Below are 15,810 nucleotides of genomic sequence, written 5' to 3' on the forward strand. Positions count from 1 at the left end.
TCGCTGTGGTCGCCAGACCTGGCCCACCTGTGGACGTGACTCTGTGTTATCCAGCCAACTCGGCGTCTTCCTCCCTCCATGTCCACTTGTCCCCCCTCATATTACAACACCGCGGGGTTCTTTCCCTCCAGTTAAAAGATAGATTTCAGTCAATTAAATCGGAGAATTTGGTGGTCAGTAGAGTGGACAAATCAAGATGAAACAGGATTGACAGGCGTTCTTGGTACAATGAAGGAAACTCCTGGGCATTAACATTTTTAAAGGTAGTAATTCTGCCCGAGTCCATGATGCTTTGAGATCTCAAGAGCAGAGTTTTTTTGACTTTTTGGTAATGACTGTATTGCATGCATTCCCCTTACACATAAGGCCGGCATTTAATTGGGGTCTTGAACTCGATTGTGTTTTCTGCAGTTGGTAAACCTCACAAATGTGGATATTGTGGCCGAAGCTATAAGCAGCGAAGCTCTTTAGAGGAACATAAAGAGCGTTGCCACAACTACTTGCAAAGCATGGGCCTTCCAGGCACGCTGTACCCAGGTAAGCGCCCACAGCACCGAGGCCACCACGGGGAGCCAGGGCCCTGCACCGCCTCGCTGGGACCCAGGGGAGTTTTGGCCACTCTAACCACACCGTTCCACTGGCAACACACTGTGCCAAAGTCTTCATCTCACCAGAGAGCTTGGCCTTCAAACCCCTTCCTCTTGCAATCCGGGGAAGCTTCTGAGATGATAGTGACCCTTGAAAGTTTGCTTTTTTTGTGTGGGTTTTTTGTTTTTGTTTTTTGTATTTGCTTTTTTTAAAAAAAAACCTGGACTATTGACTGCTTCTTTGTGCTTAGTAACCAAAATAAGATGTGAACTCTTGTTTGAAAAACTATTAGTGAAGTTAATCAAATAAGAGTTTCCATACTGTTTCCACTCACGGGGCTGGGCATCTGTCTGAAACAAGAAAGGGAGCTTGGTAGAAAAGCCGGCAGTGGACAGCATGGCGCTGTCCCCGGGTTCAGGGGAAGGCTGCCTTTCCTTCCAAGCTCAGATGCTCTGCAGTGTGCTGATCTTAAGATGGCACTTCCCTCCAATCTCCAGCAAAGGGACAGTTCCAGGGATAGATGGGCGGAACTCAGTCCACAAAGGCACCTCCTAACATTAACACAGAAGACATTTAGGAATAGATCAACCTCTTCCAAAACACGGCTCCTTTAGCACGACCACTGGGGAAATTATCACTGGACCAAGGAGTAGGAGTTCAATTAACGGTTGAGAATTTATGAAGCCTCATTCAGCTTTCAGACTTGAGTGAATGGCTCAAAAAGGAAATCCACCAGGGGACACTCAGATTATATTTGTAATTTTAAATTTTACTTGATTATTGTATTTTATTGTATTTATCGTGATAAGGCAACCATCACAGAAACCAGGCTGTTCACCCTTTCTAAGTGTACAGTTCCATGACACAAGGTACGTTTGGGAACACACAGGTTATGCGAGCAGCGGAAAGAGAGCCGGAGAGAACAGAGTGAGGCCCTGGGAGTCAGATGGTGTCGGCATTCAGAGGCCGCTTATCACATGTTGAGAGTGCTGCCATCCCCATGCTGTCTCCCTACCCGTCAGATGGCGACCTGGGGCCAATGGCTGACTTCTCTGGGACTTACTCTTCTCACCTGTGAAATAGGGAGATCCCGTGAGGTGATCATTTAGCTTCCTTCAGAGTCTAAGGTCTGTTTCTAGAATGTAAAGGTATTGAGGGTCCATGGAAGATGGGACATTAGCTATTAAAAACAACAATAATGATAATGATGTAACACATCAATTTGTGGCCATATCCCAGGGCAGGAGACTGAAGGATGAGAAGATGATCTATGCTCCTTTAAAATAAAATGTGAATACTCATATATTGTATTTTCCTATAAAAAACAAAAGAATGGATCTCAGAAGTAAGAGCTGCTGATTAATGGTTAAATAGCCATTTGTCTACTTAGCAAATGTTTGCTGAGGATGTTTGACCTGCAACGCCATGCCCTGTTGAGCACAGTAGTCTGAATTTCCCTTTAAAACTACACGGGGCCTTGAGAAGACAAAATGAACGAGAAACAGAGCACGTGGGTTTTCCGCACTGGCCTCATTTCCAAAGAAACAAGCTGTGAAGTCACAGCAGGGGGAGAGCTTCTTCCAGGGGGCAAGCAGCATGCATGCATTTCTCTGAGTCCTGGGTTCAAGTTTCAGTTCGGAATCTTTTCCTGATTGTGACCGTGAGCTCATCTCATAAACAGCAGTGATAATTCCTGCCCAGCCAACCATGCAGAAGGAAACATAAGCGAAGGCACAGTTGTGAGAGTGAGGGAGTTTGGGTCACGTGAGGATTGACATTTAATTCTCTTCTACTGGCTGTCGATACCAATAAGCTGATAGGTCAGCGTGCTAGGCATTGAATATGACCCGAAGGTGAAAATCGATTCAGTGCTAACGTGTTAATTTCCCCCTTTGGTGACCACATGGCTTGGAATACCAGTGATGTGTCATCATGCTCCTGTCCTCAGGAGATGAGAAGGTGTCTCGTGTGCCGGTTGGAGGGACTTGGGAATCCATAAAAGCACTTGAACAGAAGTCCTCCAAAGACGTCTGGGACTCGGAGGGCAGGCAGTGGGCGGGGTGGGGGTCCTGATCCCTAGGTTTGCGGTGCCAGGGCCAGCTGAACCTGGGCCCTTCGTACATCTTCATCTCGTCCTTGCCACGCCCCCCAGGACCAGCTCCTCAGCACTCACTCAGACACCCAAGCAGGCTCTTCCCTCTCCAACCCCCTTAGGTTGGGGCCATTCTGGTGGAGTAGGTACACACAAAACCTAGCTGATAGGATGTAGAAAAGATTACATTCTATGAATCATAGTGTCTTTTAGGCAAAGGCATTTTGGTCACCCGTTATAATTTCCTAATGTCTTTATGGAAAACATAAGTGTTTCTTGAGCCGTAAGTGTACAAATTGTGTTTACAAGCCCTGAGTGGGACTGCATCAAGGGCAGAGCAGCCAGGGGCCCGGGGTCTCTGAGCTGAACCGTTCTTCATGGTGATGACTCTGAGGGTTGGTGCTGGCAGGAGCCTGCAGCCTGGCAGGTGCCCTGGGCACGCCACAGCACCCTGCTGTGCGGAGAAGGATGGACACACAGGAAGCATGTGAGCGCGACAGGCCAAAAGCACAACCAGTGGGATTGAACTTGATGGGTTTTACGTGTATCCTTCATATAAATCAGGGTATTACATTTGCCCATTTAATAAGAAACACGTGTTTTTGGTGTTGAAAAATTACATATACTAGTGATAACAAATTTGAAATATATTTTTTCAAAGTGGTAATCATACCGAAACAAGGAAGACATAAAATAATTAGCAATAACTTTAGCAGGTGATGTGCAGGACATAATGAAGGAAGCTACCAAACCACACGGAGAGAAAATGTGGGAGATTGAAGAGTGAGAGAGGACCAGACACTGCACATGTGTGTCCCCAAATCCAGGCACGATTTAGCATAAACTTGGTTTGTAAACTTGATTGGAATTTGGTAACCATATATAGTAAAGTATATCCGGAAAAATCAGTCAGGGATTTGGCATTTTTTTGAAAGCAGAATGTCTAATGCTTATTAAAATGTAGCTGTAATATGGACCAGCTTGAAGAAGAGACAGACAAATCAATAGCAGATAAGGGTAAAGCAGCACGTCACGTCCGAGGAAGGAGGAGGCACCTGGCAGTGGGATTTAAATGGTTTGTTCAGAAACGGTGTTGGAGGAAGTGGTTATCTATTTGGAAGATAATCAATTTACATTTTCAGCTCCGTATACATTAGGATAAATTGCAAGCAGATGGACAACATATATTACCAAAAACCCAACTGTAAAAACTAGAATATAGATGAGACTACACAGGATAAAAAGTTGTATCTTCGATTGTAGAAACAAAGAGATGACATAAGAAAAATAAAAATGGGCTAGAAATACTTCCTACACCAACAATTACCTCCACAATTCCTAAATATTCTATAATCTGCGGGTATTATTTGATTTTCCAGAATTTGCTGTGTTCAGGGATTGGGAGTGCTGGGTTCTGTCTCCGTGTTGCCAGGCTTTGCTGCAGTGTCTCGGGCGTTTCTTCTGCTTCTCGGTTCCCTGTGCCTGTAGGTGGAGTCGGACCCTTAGATCACTTTCAGCTCTGACAGTTCTTTCATTCTCAGAAACGTGATGACGTCAGGATTGACTGAGTCAGTGAATTTGGGAGCACCTGACAAGTGAAGAGGGCTCGTCACAGGGACACAATTACTCGTCACAGCCCACCTCCTGGTGTTAGTGGTGGTGCTTGGTCCTTTGGGCTCAGGGGACAATGTGCAGTGAGCAGGTGTCTTTAGCAGGTGGCTCTGTTCAACCCCTGTCTGCCTGGCAGGGTTGCTGGGAAGATTAGAAATAATCTGTGCGAAGGGCCTGGCTTTTGTAGGCTTAACAAATGTCAGATTAGCACTGGACGTGACTGAATCCTTTCACCGTAAGCATTTCTAAACTGGCCTCTCTTAACTGTCTTTGACTTTAGTCATTAAAGAAGAAACTAATCACAGTGAAATGGCAGAAGACCTGTGCAAGACAGGATCAGAGAGATCCCTCGTGCTGGACAGACTAGCAAGTAACGTCGCCAAACGTAAGAGCTCTATGCCTCAGAAATTTGTTGGTAAGAGTTAAACGTTTGCTGTCTCTTAAAAAAAAAAAAAAAACAACTGTGCGGGTGTTTTAGGCTCAGGTGGAAATCAGCTGAGCGCAGGAGAAAGAAAAAGAATCTAACTTTTTTTTAAAAAGTAACAAGTTTAACATTTCTTAAATATCTTGGCATTTTTTCAAAATGACAGATTTTCCGCAGTAGTTTCTCCTAGAAGCAGTCTGGCAGTGTCCGGGGCACTCGGTTAGGTCGGCCTGTGGACACTCGGCGTCCACCAGGGTGGCCGGGTCAGTGTGCACAAGTTCGAGAGCGGGGGCCTGGCTCAGCCAGGGGCCACCACAGCCTGAATGCCCCGGCCTGAGCAGCCTCTGAGCTTCAGACGGTCGTTTTCCCCACGAAGCTCATACTTCTCCCCACATGGGCTAGTGCGAAGGTTTAATGGGCAGAACTGCACTGTGGCCCAGGAGAAATGCCCAGTGACAAGGGGACACACCTACAATTCCTTTTTCACAGGTGACTCTCCACCTGCGCTAGGTGCTTTCAGGGGTAAAGGCAGAGTGAGGCAGCCCTTTCCCGCAGCTTGTTGTCCAGTGTAGGTGGTAGAGAAATGCACCAATAGCATCAGCCAAGCCAGACACTGAACCTACGGAAAGAATGACCCCCAGGCGGGTGTGAAAGTGGAAACGCACCACGAACCTGAGGGTGTCAGTGCACAACCACGCTATCACTGCCCTCTTGCAAAATTACGTGGCTTCTCCAAGCCTTGGTTTTCTCCTTTACTTAACAGGGTTTTGTGAACATGACTTTAACACCAAGGATGTGAGGACATTCAGCAATGCTCAGTATGAAGGCCAACTCTTATCATGGGGAGGATACAGAAAGAGGACCACGGGGGAGGGTTGTGTCCGGGAAAGAGGTCGTGTCCAGAAAAGCTTCTGAAGTTGACAGTGACTTTGACAGAAGAATAGGGTTTGAGCCTAGCACTGATAGTGGAAAATGGAAGAGGATTCTGAGCAGACAGATGAGAACAATACAGAGAAATGGTGATGCTGGTGGTTGTGGGGCTGGAATGGGGACATCTGAGCCGTGACCATGGAGAAGGGGTGGCCTAAGCTAACTCACGTACCTTGAGAGTACATGAAAATAAAGTCTCAGGAAGCTCTGGCCATCGGATGAGTGGATTTTTATGCCAAGGTGAAAAAAATATCCTTAATTCATTCAGTAAGCAGAAAAAAAACATTGGCATATTCTTAACTGGAGCCACATCCAGGAAAATAGAGACTGCAGCACCGAAAGTTGATTGGGAGGAGAGCAGTGGGACGGTGGTGGCATGGAAAGAGGGGTACGGACGAGAGAGGCAGCATGAGAGAGGGGATTCAGGCCAGCACAGGGACTGGGTGATGGAAACCATGAGTCGGGGGTGCTCTGGTACGGTAGTGTGCCAGTTACAGAAATGATCGAGCCAGGAGGCTCTGGAAGACGGTTTCCGTTTTTAATCTGCTCACTTTCAAGGACTTCCTGCTATAGATGCCACATGGGAGTCTGGGAAATGTGTGCTGGGAGAGAAGGATGGGTCTGAAAAGTGGTTCATGTTTAATGGGGCTGCGGGTTCCAGAGGGTACCTGCTGTCCTACAAGGCAGACAGGACGCCAGGAAAGGGGAAGGACCCAAGGGACACCAAGTTCTGGGGGCTCCAGCCTCCCTCTTGCACTTAACATAGCTTTTATTTTGATCAGGTTTTAAATAAAGGTTTGTCATAGGTTGGGGGTTGGGAGGGGTGGGGGAGGAAGTTAAAAGATGCCTTGGGAAACCACTGGCTGGACATACCGTGTGGGGAGTCGCCCCCATAAATGTAAGCTTTCAGACTCTGGGAATGGGGGAGACCATCCACTTCCTGAGCAGAGTGAGAGTCAGCTCATGAGGAGAAGAGGCTTGGTGGTGAGGTCTCAAGTCGCAGTGGGCTGTGGGGAGACCGGGCGTGCAGTGGGGCGCGCAGCTGGCAGGTGACCAGGGAGATGGAGAGACCATGCAGCCATGCATCTGAGGCCTGTGAAGGGTCACTGGCCTTGGGGAGCTGAGGACCACTCCACCCTTTAGGTTAGGACGCGAGAATGCCAAGGGCTTGGTCAGGGAGCATGTGCAGCCATTTCAGCTTTTGGAGACTTGAGGCCAAATGTGGTGACCTGTGAAATTGCTGTAGACAGCTCGCGTGAGACCACAATTTACATGTCACCTTGACATGTAGATGCTTCCATGTTAGGAAAAAAAAATAAAGAAGCTTTGCTCAAGCAAAACTAAGGTGAGCCATAAGTCCCCTGTATAGCAGGGTGGGATCGGAAAGAAGTGCTCACAAGCGGCTGTGTATTCTGTCAGGGGTTTCCCCGCGAGCTTGGGGGCGGGCAGCTGATCTCTAAAATAATGGCTCTTCTTGCCCCCGAAGACCCTCACTTCAATTGGATGGGATTTTAGTCAACCATTCCTACTTGTCACCGTTCCTTACTCTCTAAAATCAAAACGGGGATGGCGCTCCAAAGGCCCTCCTAACCTCTGTCCAGATGCTGAGTTTGTCCTTCGTGTACGAGCTCAGTCGTACACGCTGGCCCAATGCAGGTGGAGCTCAGGGCCCTCCAGGTTGTCTTTCAGGACACAGGGGGTCGGGGTCCAGCTCCAGCTGTGACTAGCATGGTGGCCTTGAGCACATCACTGTCCCCACCTGTGAAACGGGCGTGAGGCCTCCAGGCCTGCCTTCTCCAGTGCTTTCTGAGGACCAAAAGCATGACAGGTGTGGCAGTGTTCTCGGCACTAGGACACACCTATTAGTAAGCTGATACTATTTTCAGGTTGCATAGTGCTCAGAATGGCACGTCGTTTTGCTTAATGGCTCTGTCATCTGTGGTGAACATTTTTAAATTAGGCTTTGATGTGAGCATTGCCAGCCACATTCCTCACTCTACGTCCTCAAAGAGCTCTGTCATCAAAGACCACTCTACGTCATCAAAGAGCTCATCCTCTGAGCTAACAGACACAGATAAGCAGGACCAATGGGCCGCGGCAGGAAGGGGCCGCCGGTGTGTCGCCACACTGATCGTTCTCTTTAGTCTGTTCGGTGATTGTGGCGAAAACACGTTTTAAATACAGAAGAGGAAAATAACAACGATCAATATTCCTGCTACTCATTATAATCATCTTAGTTTATTTTTCAAAAGAAAGAAAACATCCTATTGTATTATTTAAATGACACATGAACTTAATATAAAGAATTTTCATGCAAAGATGAATATATTAAAATCACCGCAAAACCCAACATCCAGAAATGACCAGTATTAAGGGTAGCTGAGATTCATTCTAAATAGCTTTTTATTTCTATGCAACTGTATGTGAACAGAAAGGATGATGAATAGGTGGGTTGATGAAGGTGTGGAATAAATATGTAAAGATTCTATCATATAGTATCAAACAGGTGCTACTGCAAACGAAAGCATTCATTTCTACACGCCTTAAATTTAAGAGGTGAATATGAAGCAACCAAAACAGGAGGACTGACTCATCCTCAAACATTTTCTCACAGGAAGATACTGTTTTTAAAGGCTTTCTCTAAGATGAAAAATATATATTATGAAAAACATTAAGACCTTTAAGTGATTTTTAATCCATTTGTATCAGTTTAAGCAGTATCTACTGACTCATTGCTTTGTAAAATAAGGGCATTATCCCACATCCCAGTGTTTAATTAGGTAATTATTTTTACATTGTTCAGCTTAATAATTTCACATTCTTTTCTGTAATCAGAATCCTCACAGTAGTTTATTATTTGTTCTACATTTAAACTGATTCAAAGTTCAGATTCAGTCGCTTTACGACTGTTCCTATTTTTAATTTTTTTATTTTTCAATTATAGTTCACATTCAATATTATATTAGTTTCAGGTGTCACTAATTCTATTTGAGTAAACTCTTCATTGATTGGACTTTACACTCAAGCAACTTTTTGTGAGAAGGTTCTATAGCTGTTCTATGTCTCGAGTGCCTTGCTGTTTGAGGGTGTCTGCCCGTTGCCTTTCTACTGGGAGAGCATCTTGAGGGAGTGTGTGGTGCTGGGTCATTCTTTTATCCCCCCTGAGAACTTTCTGGATCTTTCCATGACTGATGGTGAGATTTTCACTTTCACCCTGAGTGCCTGAAGAGTTCTTTCTTTAACCTTAAATACCCTCACTAGGATATATCTTGGTGTTTTGTATTCTGAATAAAAATTTCCTGCCATTTTAATCTGGGGATTCCCTGTTTTTTTCTTTATGTCGGGGAAATTCTCTTTTTTATAAATGTATCTTTTGTTCCATCTATTGTGATTTCTATTCAGGGATAGCAGTCATCCTTATGTTGGATAATTTGTCTTCCATATCTGTTAGCATTTCAAGTTGGGTTTTTTTTTTCAGTTTTTCTTCCCCTTTCACATTTATTCACTGTTATTATCTTCTGTTTTTCCTCTATGTCAGTAATTCCATTTTTAGTAGTTTTTGTTCTATTACTTGCTGCTTCTAATCCAGGTATTGATTCTGTAATAATACTGTTTGGATCATTTTTTCCTTAAGATCTGCAATCTCCTTTTTCATCTCATTCTGTTGTTTTAGCATGCTTCTCTCAGTATTCTTTTTTTAATTGAGCTCATGTCACAAAGCAATTATGAGACATTTCCTCTCTTCTTTGAATTAAGCATTTTTCCTAGGATGGACTTAGTGGTCTGTGTTTTACTTCCTTTCTTTCCTTGTATTGCTAGAAAATATTTTCATAGTAACCATGACATTTCTTTCCATCTTGCTTTTTCTACTTGGGCTGATATAGCTTGATTGACATTTCAGATTCTTCCCACTGTATCTGAGACACTTTTAGTTCCTGTGAGAGCTACTGACTTTTCTAAACCTTGAAATAATGCCAAAGATGGGCTGGGGGACTCAGGTGAGGCAGAGTGCAGTCTTTGTTAAAAGACTGTCTCTCGGCTCTCTCTCTAGTGCTGAAATTGGTTTAAATGCCCTAAGCCAGTTGTCACTGTACCTGGCTGGGGAGTGTTTCCCATCCTTAGGGGATATGCTGAGACTTTGGGCCACGCCCCTCAGTATACCGCATGGAGGACGTCGCTCCTGTCCCGAGAGACAACCTCCCCACTCACTGGTCCTGTGTCACCTGGTTCTCACTATCAGAGCTTTCAACTGCTTTTTGATCAGAAGTGAAAAAACACACCTATTTCAATTCATTCTCTACAGATATGAGGGTATTAGGGAAAATGCTGAGGGTTGTGTTGATTCATACTTAAGGTTTTTGGAAGTGAGATCAGCAGCCAAGCTTTGCCATATGACTCATGCCAGAATTTTCCTTCCTTGGTCCTTGACTTTTTAACATATGTATTTCATTAGAATGGGCTCCTTTCTTGAGTTGATTGCCAAAGTTAATTCTGTGGGCTTTTATTTTTCTCACTTTGTGGAGTATTAGGGAAGGGAAATTCTGTGGGTTGTTTCGATATGCCACAGCAATCCGAAATATATGTCTTTTTCTTCCTACATCCATTTGTTGTTGATACCACACTTTAGAAACAACAGAGTTCAGTGGTTGCTCGGGAAAGCGTGACTTTGCGGAGAACCAGGATGATCACATGGGAAAGCACTGCTGTTGGCGGGGCTGTAAGCACTGCTATGTGTATTAGAATTGGCTGCAAAGTCCACACTCCCCTCTCTCCTTCCCAGGATAAGTGCAGGGATAGGCTGGGATATAAGCCAGAAAGGGTTAATTGTATTTGGATGTTTGTATAAGGCATTTAGCACAACACAAAAACAGAAAAAACCATCTTGTGGTTTCTGGAATGCTGTCCGATTACTTTTTCTGACCTCTGATGGGGAGAAACACCACTCTGTGATCCCTGCTGCCCTACGTGCATCGAGGTCCCATTCTGCTCAGTGACTGCAGAGGGTGTGACTGGCCACTGACACGTTTTCTGTCTGTGATCAGAGGATAGCATCGGACCATTATCAGACACGTGCCACCTGACCACCAGTAGATTAAAATGAATGGAAGTCAGGCCGTTATGTGAAGTACCCATTTCAAAGCAAGAAAGGAGACCTAAAGATACTGTGTAGTATGATGAGGCGTATTCCTCAGTAATCATCAGTGGTCATAGATTATTTTTTAAAAATAAAGGACTGATATTAAGCCTGTGCACTATGGGACAGTTTGCCCTTCTGCTGCCCTGACGAGCAGAGGGCCCTGAAGTCAGGTGTCGGCGTGGGATATGAAGGCTCCCGCGTTGCCACCACCCTCCCCAGCCACCGTCAGCCGTAACCTGGACTCTGGGACAGGCTGCAAGTAATTCCCCTACGTTTGTCCCTCCCCAATCTCTTCTTCCTCTGGTGACTTGAGGAGAGAGTCCTTCCTTCAAACCCTTCAGTGGCTTCCATCTTCCTCTGGACAACGCCTCCCCCTGGCCTAGCTCTGCCTGCACATCTGGCCCTGCCCCCTGCTCGCCCGGTGCCCAGGCCTCTGGCCCCACTACCTTCACCCGTCCCTCCAAAGCTCCAGGCTCCTTCTCACCTGTCCCTCTTGCTACTCCTAGTGTGGGGCACAAAACCTCACCTGCCTGGCTGATGCCTCCTCCGTCAGAAGCCTGGGTGACACTGTCCTAGCAAGCCTCCCTTTGTCTTCATAGGACTTCCCAGACCTGATGCACTGTTTGCAGGATCAGGCTTTAACGTCTATCCCCGTTCGCTGTGTGCTGCTAGGGATGGGGACCATTTTGACTTGCTCACCTGTCTGTCACCACTGTCTGGTCCATGGTCGATGCTCAGTGAAGACGCACTGAAGGGAAGAGGGAAGGGTACAATGTAACCCTGTCAGACACGCCCCTGCGTGGCCTCAGGTGCTTTGACTTCTAATACTGCTTAACCACCCCTGAAAGTGAAGCAAGTCAACAGTCCAGACACTAATTAATGACTCTCCTCTGCAGCCATGGTTTCATACCAAACTTATAATCAATAGATCGAGAAGGTGTATCTTCAAGGAAATTTGTTTCATTTCTTTATGGAAATGTTTACTCTAAAGCTAATCCCAGAAAGCCAAAGCTGGGCTGAGATTTCAGCTTTCCTGGGGAAGCGAGCTTCCTGCAGACGCTGGAGGCACAGGTCACTCGCTCATCAGCCCTGGGCAGTAGGTCCTTGGGCATCATCCACGCTCGGTCATTTTTTGAAAGAACAAGCGAACGGCTCATCGTCTGTCCTCTAGCTTGCTTGGTTTGCTCCAGCTTCCCACCATGTGTCTCTGGGGCACATGGTTCCAGGGCAACCGACGAGGGAAAGGAAGTGGGACTTCAGGTGAAGGAGGGTGAGGGCAATGGCTGGGATGTCTGCATATCCTCTTTACCCTCACCCCAGCCAGAGCTCACTCAGCTTTGTGTTATGGATAAGGACGCTGTCATTTTATTGTGCAGAACACACAGCTATCACATATTTTGATTACATTTTATTCTAGAATATTAAAGTTGCGAATTTAACATATATATTATTTTAAATAAATGCATTGCACATTATTGTGAATAATCATATAAGCGTGTATTTTAATTAAATAAAATTATGATAAATTATAAATTACTCAGGACCCTGGAAAATACAAGTGTTAATCTTGACTCCCATAGTGTTTGACGGTACCGTCCACGGGAACAGACGTGAGTATTGGTTTAGTCCATCCCAGCCCTGCCGTTGAAACTGGCGCGCTCCGCTTGGCTCACACGCTCAGTTACTCATTTGCGCGCGTGAATTCTCCAAGTGCCCGCCGGGCAGGCCCTGGCGGGGGCCACAGGCACAGCGAGCGCAGCCTCCCGTTTGGGGGGTGTCGGCGCTGCGTGTCTGGGGCGCACTGGGACACCCCGAGGTCAGTGCCCCTGGTGACGACTTCATCTGTCGCTGCCACACCCTGCGCTAATCCGGGCCTCGCTGACTGTCACCTGCTTCCCACAGGGGACAAGTGCCTGTCGGACATGTCCTATGACAGCACCAGCTACGAGAAGGAGAATGAGATGATGCAGACCCACGTGATGGACCAAGCCATCAACAACGCCATCAGCTACCTGGGCGCCGAGTCCCTGCGCCCCCTGGTGCAGACGCCCCCAGGCAGCTCCGAGGTGGTCCCGGTCATCAGCCAGATGTACCAGCTGCACAAGCCCCACACAGAGGGCTCTGCGCGGGCCAACCACTCGGCCCAGGACAGCGCCGTGGAGAACCTGCTGCTGCTGTCCAAGGCCAAATCCGCGTCATCCGAGAGGGAGGCGTCGCCGAGCAACAGCTGCCAGGACTCCACGGACACGGAGAGCAACGCCGAGGAGCAGCGGGGCGGCCTCATCTACCTGACCAACCACATCAACCCCCACGCCCGCAATGGCCTGTCCATCAAGGAGGAGCACGCGGCCTACGAAGCGCTGCGGGCGGCCTCCGACAGCTCCCAGGACGCCTTCCGCGTCATCGGCACGGGCGGCGAGCACATGAAGGTGTACAAGTGCGAACACTGCCGGGTGCTCTTCCTGGACCACGTCATGTACACCATCCACATGGGCTGCCACGGCTTCCGCGACCCTTTCGAGTGCAACATGTGCGGCTACCACAGCCAGGACCGGTACGAGTTCTCATCCCACATCACGCGCGGGGAGCACCGCTTCCACCTGAGCTAAGCCGGCCTGTGCCCCGCCCCACTCGCCACGCCCCTCCCTCAACACTGAGATGCCAGAAGGGAACCAGGACGTTGGGCTTTTTTTTTTCTTAATTGACCTTCCGTTTTCTTTTCTTTCCTTTTTTTAAGTTGCTTAGGAATTTGATTTGCATGTAGAAACCAGAATTTTATTGCTGGATGCTCACAGCCCACTCCCCACAGATGCAGGGTTACATCTGGGGGCTGGGTATGTTAAGTGACTGCTACCGATTTTCTCCGAAAATAAGTTAGTCGGATCATCAGCTCTAATGCATCTTTTGGAGCAAAAATTAATATAAGACCTGGTCTTATATTATATTATGTTATATAATGCCCGCTCTTAAAATTATATAATTTATATTAATTTTTGCTCCAAAAGACGCATTACAGCTGATGGTCCGACTAGCTGATGGTCTTATTTTCGGGGAAACAGTAGCTAAAATCCACTCACTCAGCTGTCCTAGGATATTTTCTGCCCACTAATCAGTTATTTTCACGAGAATTTTGTCACACCAGGCACAGCCTGGGATGAAAGGAGACGGGTCCAGTGCTAGGCCAGGGGTGGAACACCAGATGGGCTCCCAAAGCCCCAGAAGCAGTGCTCGCAGCCCCTGGCACTGCAGGTGAGCTCCCCTAGGGGCGCTCTGACCCAGCAGGGTCTGGGAACTACACAGTTATGTCATGCAATTTTTAAAGGAAATATATTCTAAGTCATTTTCTGTACAGGAGAAGAAGTTATTGGGAAAGTTGTGCCTGTTGGGCTCCTTGGGCAAAGATGGGGAAGGCATGGGAGCCTCTCAGACTCCTCAATGTCCACTGCCCTGAATGAATTCTAGAGCAAAGGCTGGGAAGCCTTCTGAGCATAAAAGCATTGCGGGTATTTCCTGGTCAGCAGTCTGGAGCCTGACTCATTGCTCTGGAGTCATTATAAGTTCTGTAATGAACTAGTCCCCTCCAGTCTTCAGAAACAAACCTTCTCCTGTGCCTTTGAGCTTTACAAAAAGAATGGAGCCCACAAAGATACAGTTCTTGAGCCATGCATGGGCTTCTGTGCTTACAGAACAGTATGCCATTTTGAAACAGGAAACAGTATCATAATGCAGGTAACGGTGCACTGAACAATGGCACAGATAGAAGAACCAGCTGCTGAGAGCTTTCATTCAACACGCAGTGACAGAGAAAGACACGCCTCATCTAAATGGGCAGATTCAAAGTGGGATGCTTAGATTTCCCGCAGTTTGGCCCATTTCACCTGCCCTGTGCTTTCCATCCAGCCCACAAAGTCAGGTGGTAGCCAGGTTTTATTTTTCTCAGTGGCTTTACACAAAGTTCAACCCAGAATTGTAAATAGAGGCTACCCCAGTACTTTTCTAAAATGCTTTCCCCTTCTTTTCACTGCCTTTTATAGATAATATAACTATTTACACACTTTTTGTTGTAGTTTTATATTGTAAAAGCATTTTCCTTTGAAACATTGTATTTAAATAAGATTTCCTACGATGTCAATGGGTAATTAAATTATGTTTCAAAAGTGGCCACATTCTGTACCAAAAGATGTTAACGTTTTCTTCTAGCTGGTAAAGTAGAATTTTGCATGCCCTCTACCTTTTTGTTCTGTCGCTGTCCTGCTGTTGGGTAGTGTGAGTGTGTGTCTTGGGGACCGCTGTGTACTGAAGTGCCTGGGTGTCACACACTGTCATTGTGGTTAAAATACATAGCAGAGGAAGGAGGGTTAGAAGTGGCAGGTCCATCTGTTGAGCAGGACGAGAATTGTTCGCCATCCTGCCTCTCCCGCCACCACCTTCCTGGACACAGAAAGCCTGGACACAGGCTCCCGACCCAGGTCCCTTCTGGAACGTGTGCCTGAGAGCACGGGCTTGTCCTAGTTGAAGAGTCACTAGAAGGACTGCATTACTGATCTGTCACCAAAGGGCATGCATGTCCCACTTCCAGTTGCGAGTCAAGTCGGGAATGAAATCTTAACATCTTGATTGAGAAAGGGATCATACGTACCTGTTAGAGAAATGTAAACTTCTTTGACGGTGTTTTTTCTACTTTTGTGTTTTTTTCTTATTTTGTTTTGATTACATTGTGAGTCGTATCGTATCATCTTTTAGTCAAAAGATTAAATGTATATGTGCAGTCAAGTCAAGGAGTAAATGTCTTTCTCTGTCCTTCACTCCTTAACTTCCAGCAATACTGAAGGGTCAAGGCTACTTAAAATCCAGATCTCTCTCAGTCAGTTCAATGTGTTTATTTCCTACTTTAAAATGAACCCAAATCAGACTTATTTAAGATGAGTAGGCATCACAAAAGCAGCACATATGCTGTTGGTGGATAGCATTCACTGTGAACATATGTAACAGATATTAATATGCAATATTGTTTAGAATACTTTCTAA

General features: G+C 46.4%; 1 protein-coding gene across 9 annotated transcripts in view; it reads left to right on the forward strand.

The window, feature by feature from the left end:
• Nucleotides 1-15,555, forward strand: part of IKZF1 (IKAROS family zinc finger 1) — an 89,422-nt gene extending 73,867 nt beyond the window's left edge. For 6 of the 9 annotated variants that reach the window (XM_033088155.1, XM_033088150.1, XM_033088154.1 and 3 more), the window contains 3 exons: nt 412-537; nt 4,572-4,706; nt 12,685-15,555. In XM_033088155.1, the coding sequence (XP_032944046.1) occupies nt 412-537; nt 4,572-4,706; nt 12,685-13,391 (968 nt within the window). In that variant the 3' untranslated portion in view covers nt 13,392-15,555. The remainder of the gene's footprint in view (nt 1-411; nt 538-4,571; nt 4,707-12,684) is intronic. The other 3 variants (XM_033088151.1, XM_033088158.1, XM_033088156.1) reach the window with 2 other exon arrangements.
• The last annotated feature ends 255 nt before the right edge of the window (nt 15,556-15,810 follow it).

The sequence above is a fragment of the Rhinolophus ferrumequinum genome, chromosome 20 (genome assembly GCF_004115265.2).
Source record: "Rhinolophus ferrumequinum isolate MPI-CBG mRhiFer1 chromosome 20, mRhiFer1_v1.p, whole genome shotgun sequence".
NCBI lineage: Eukaryota > Metazoa > Chordata > Mammalia > Chiroptera > Rhinolophidae > Rhinolophus > Rhinolophus ferrumequinum.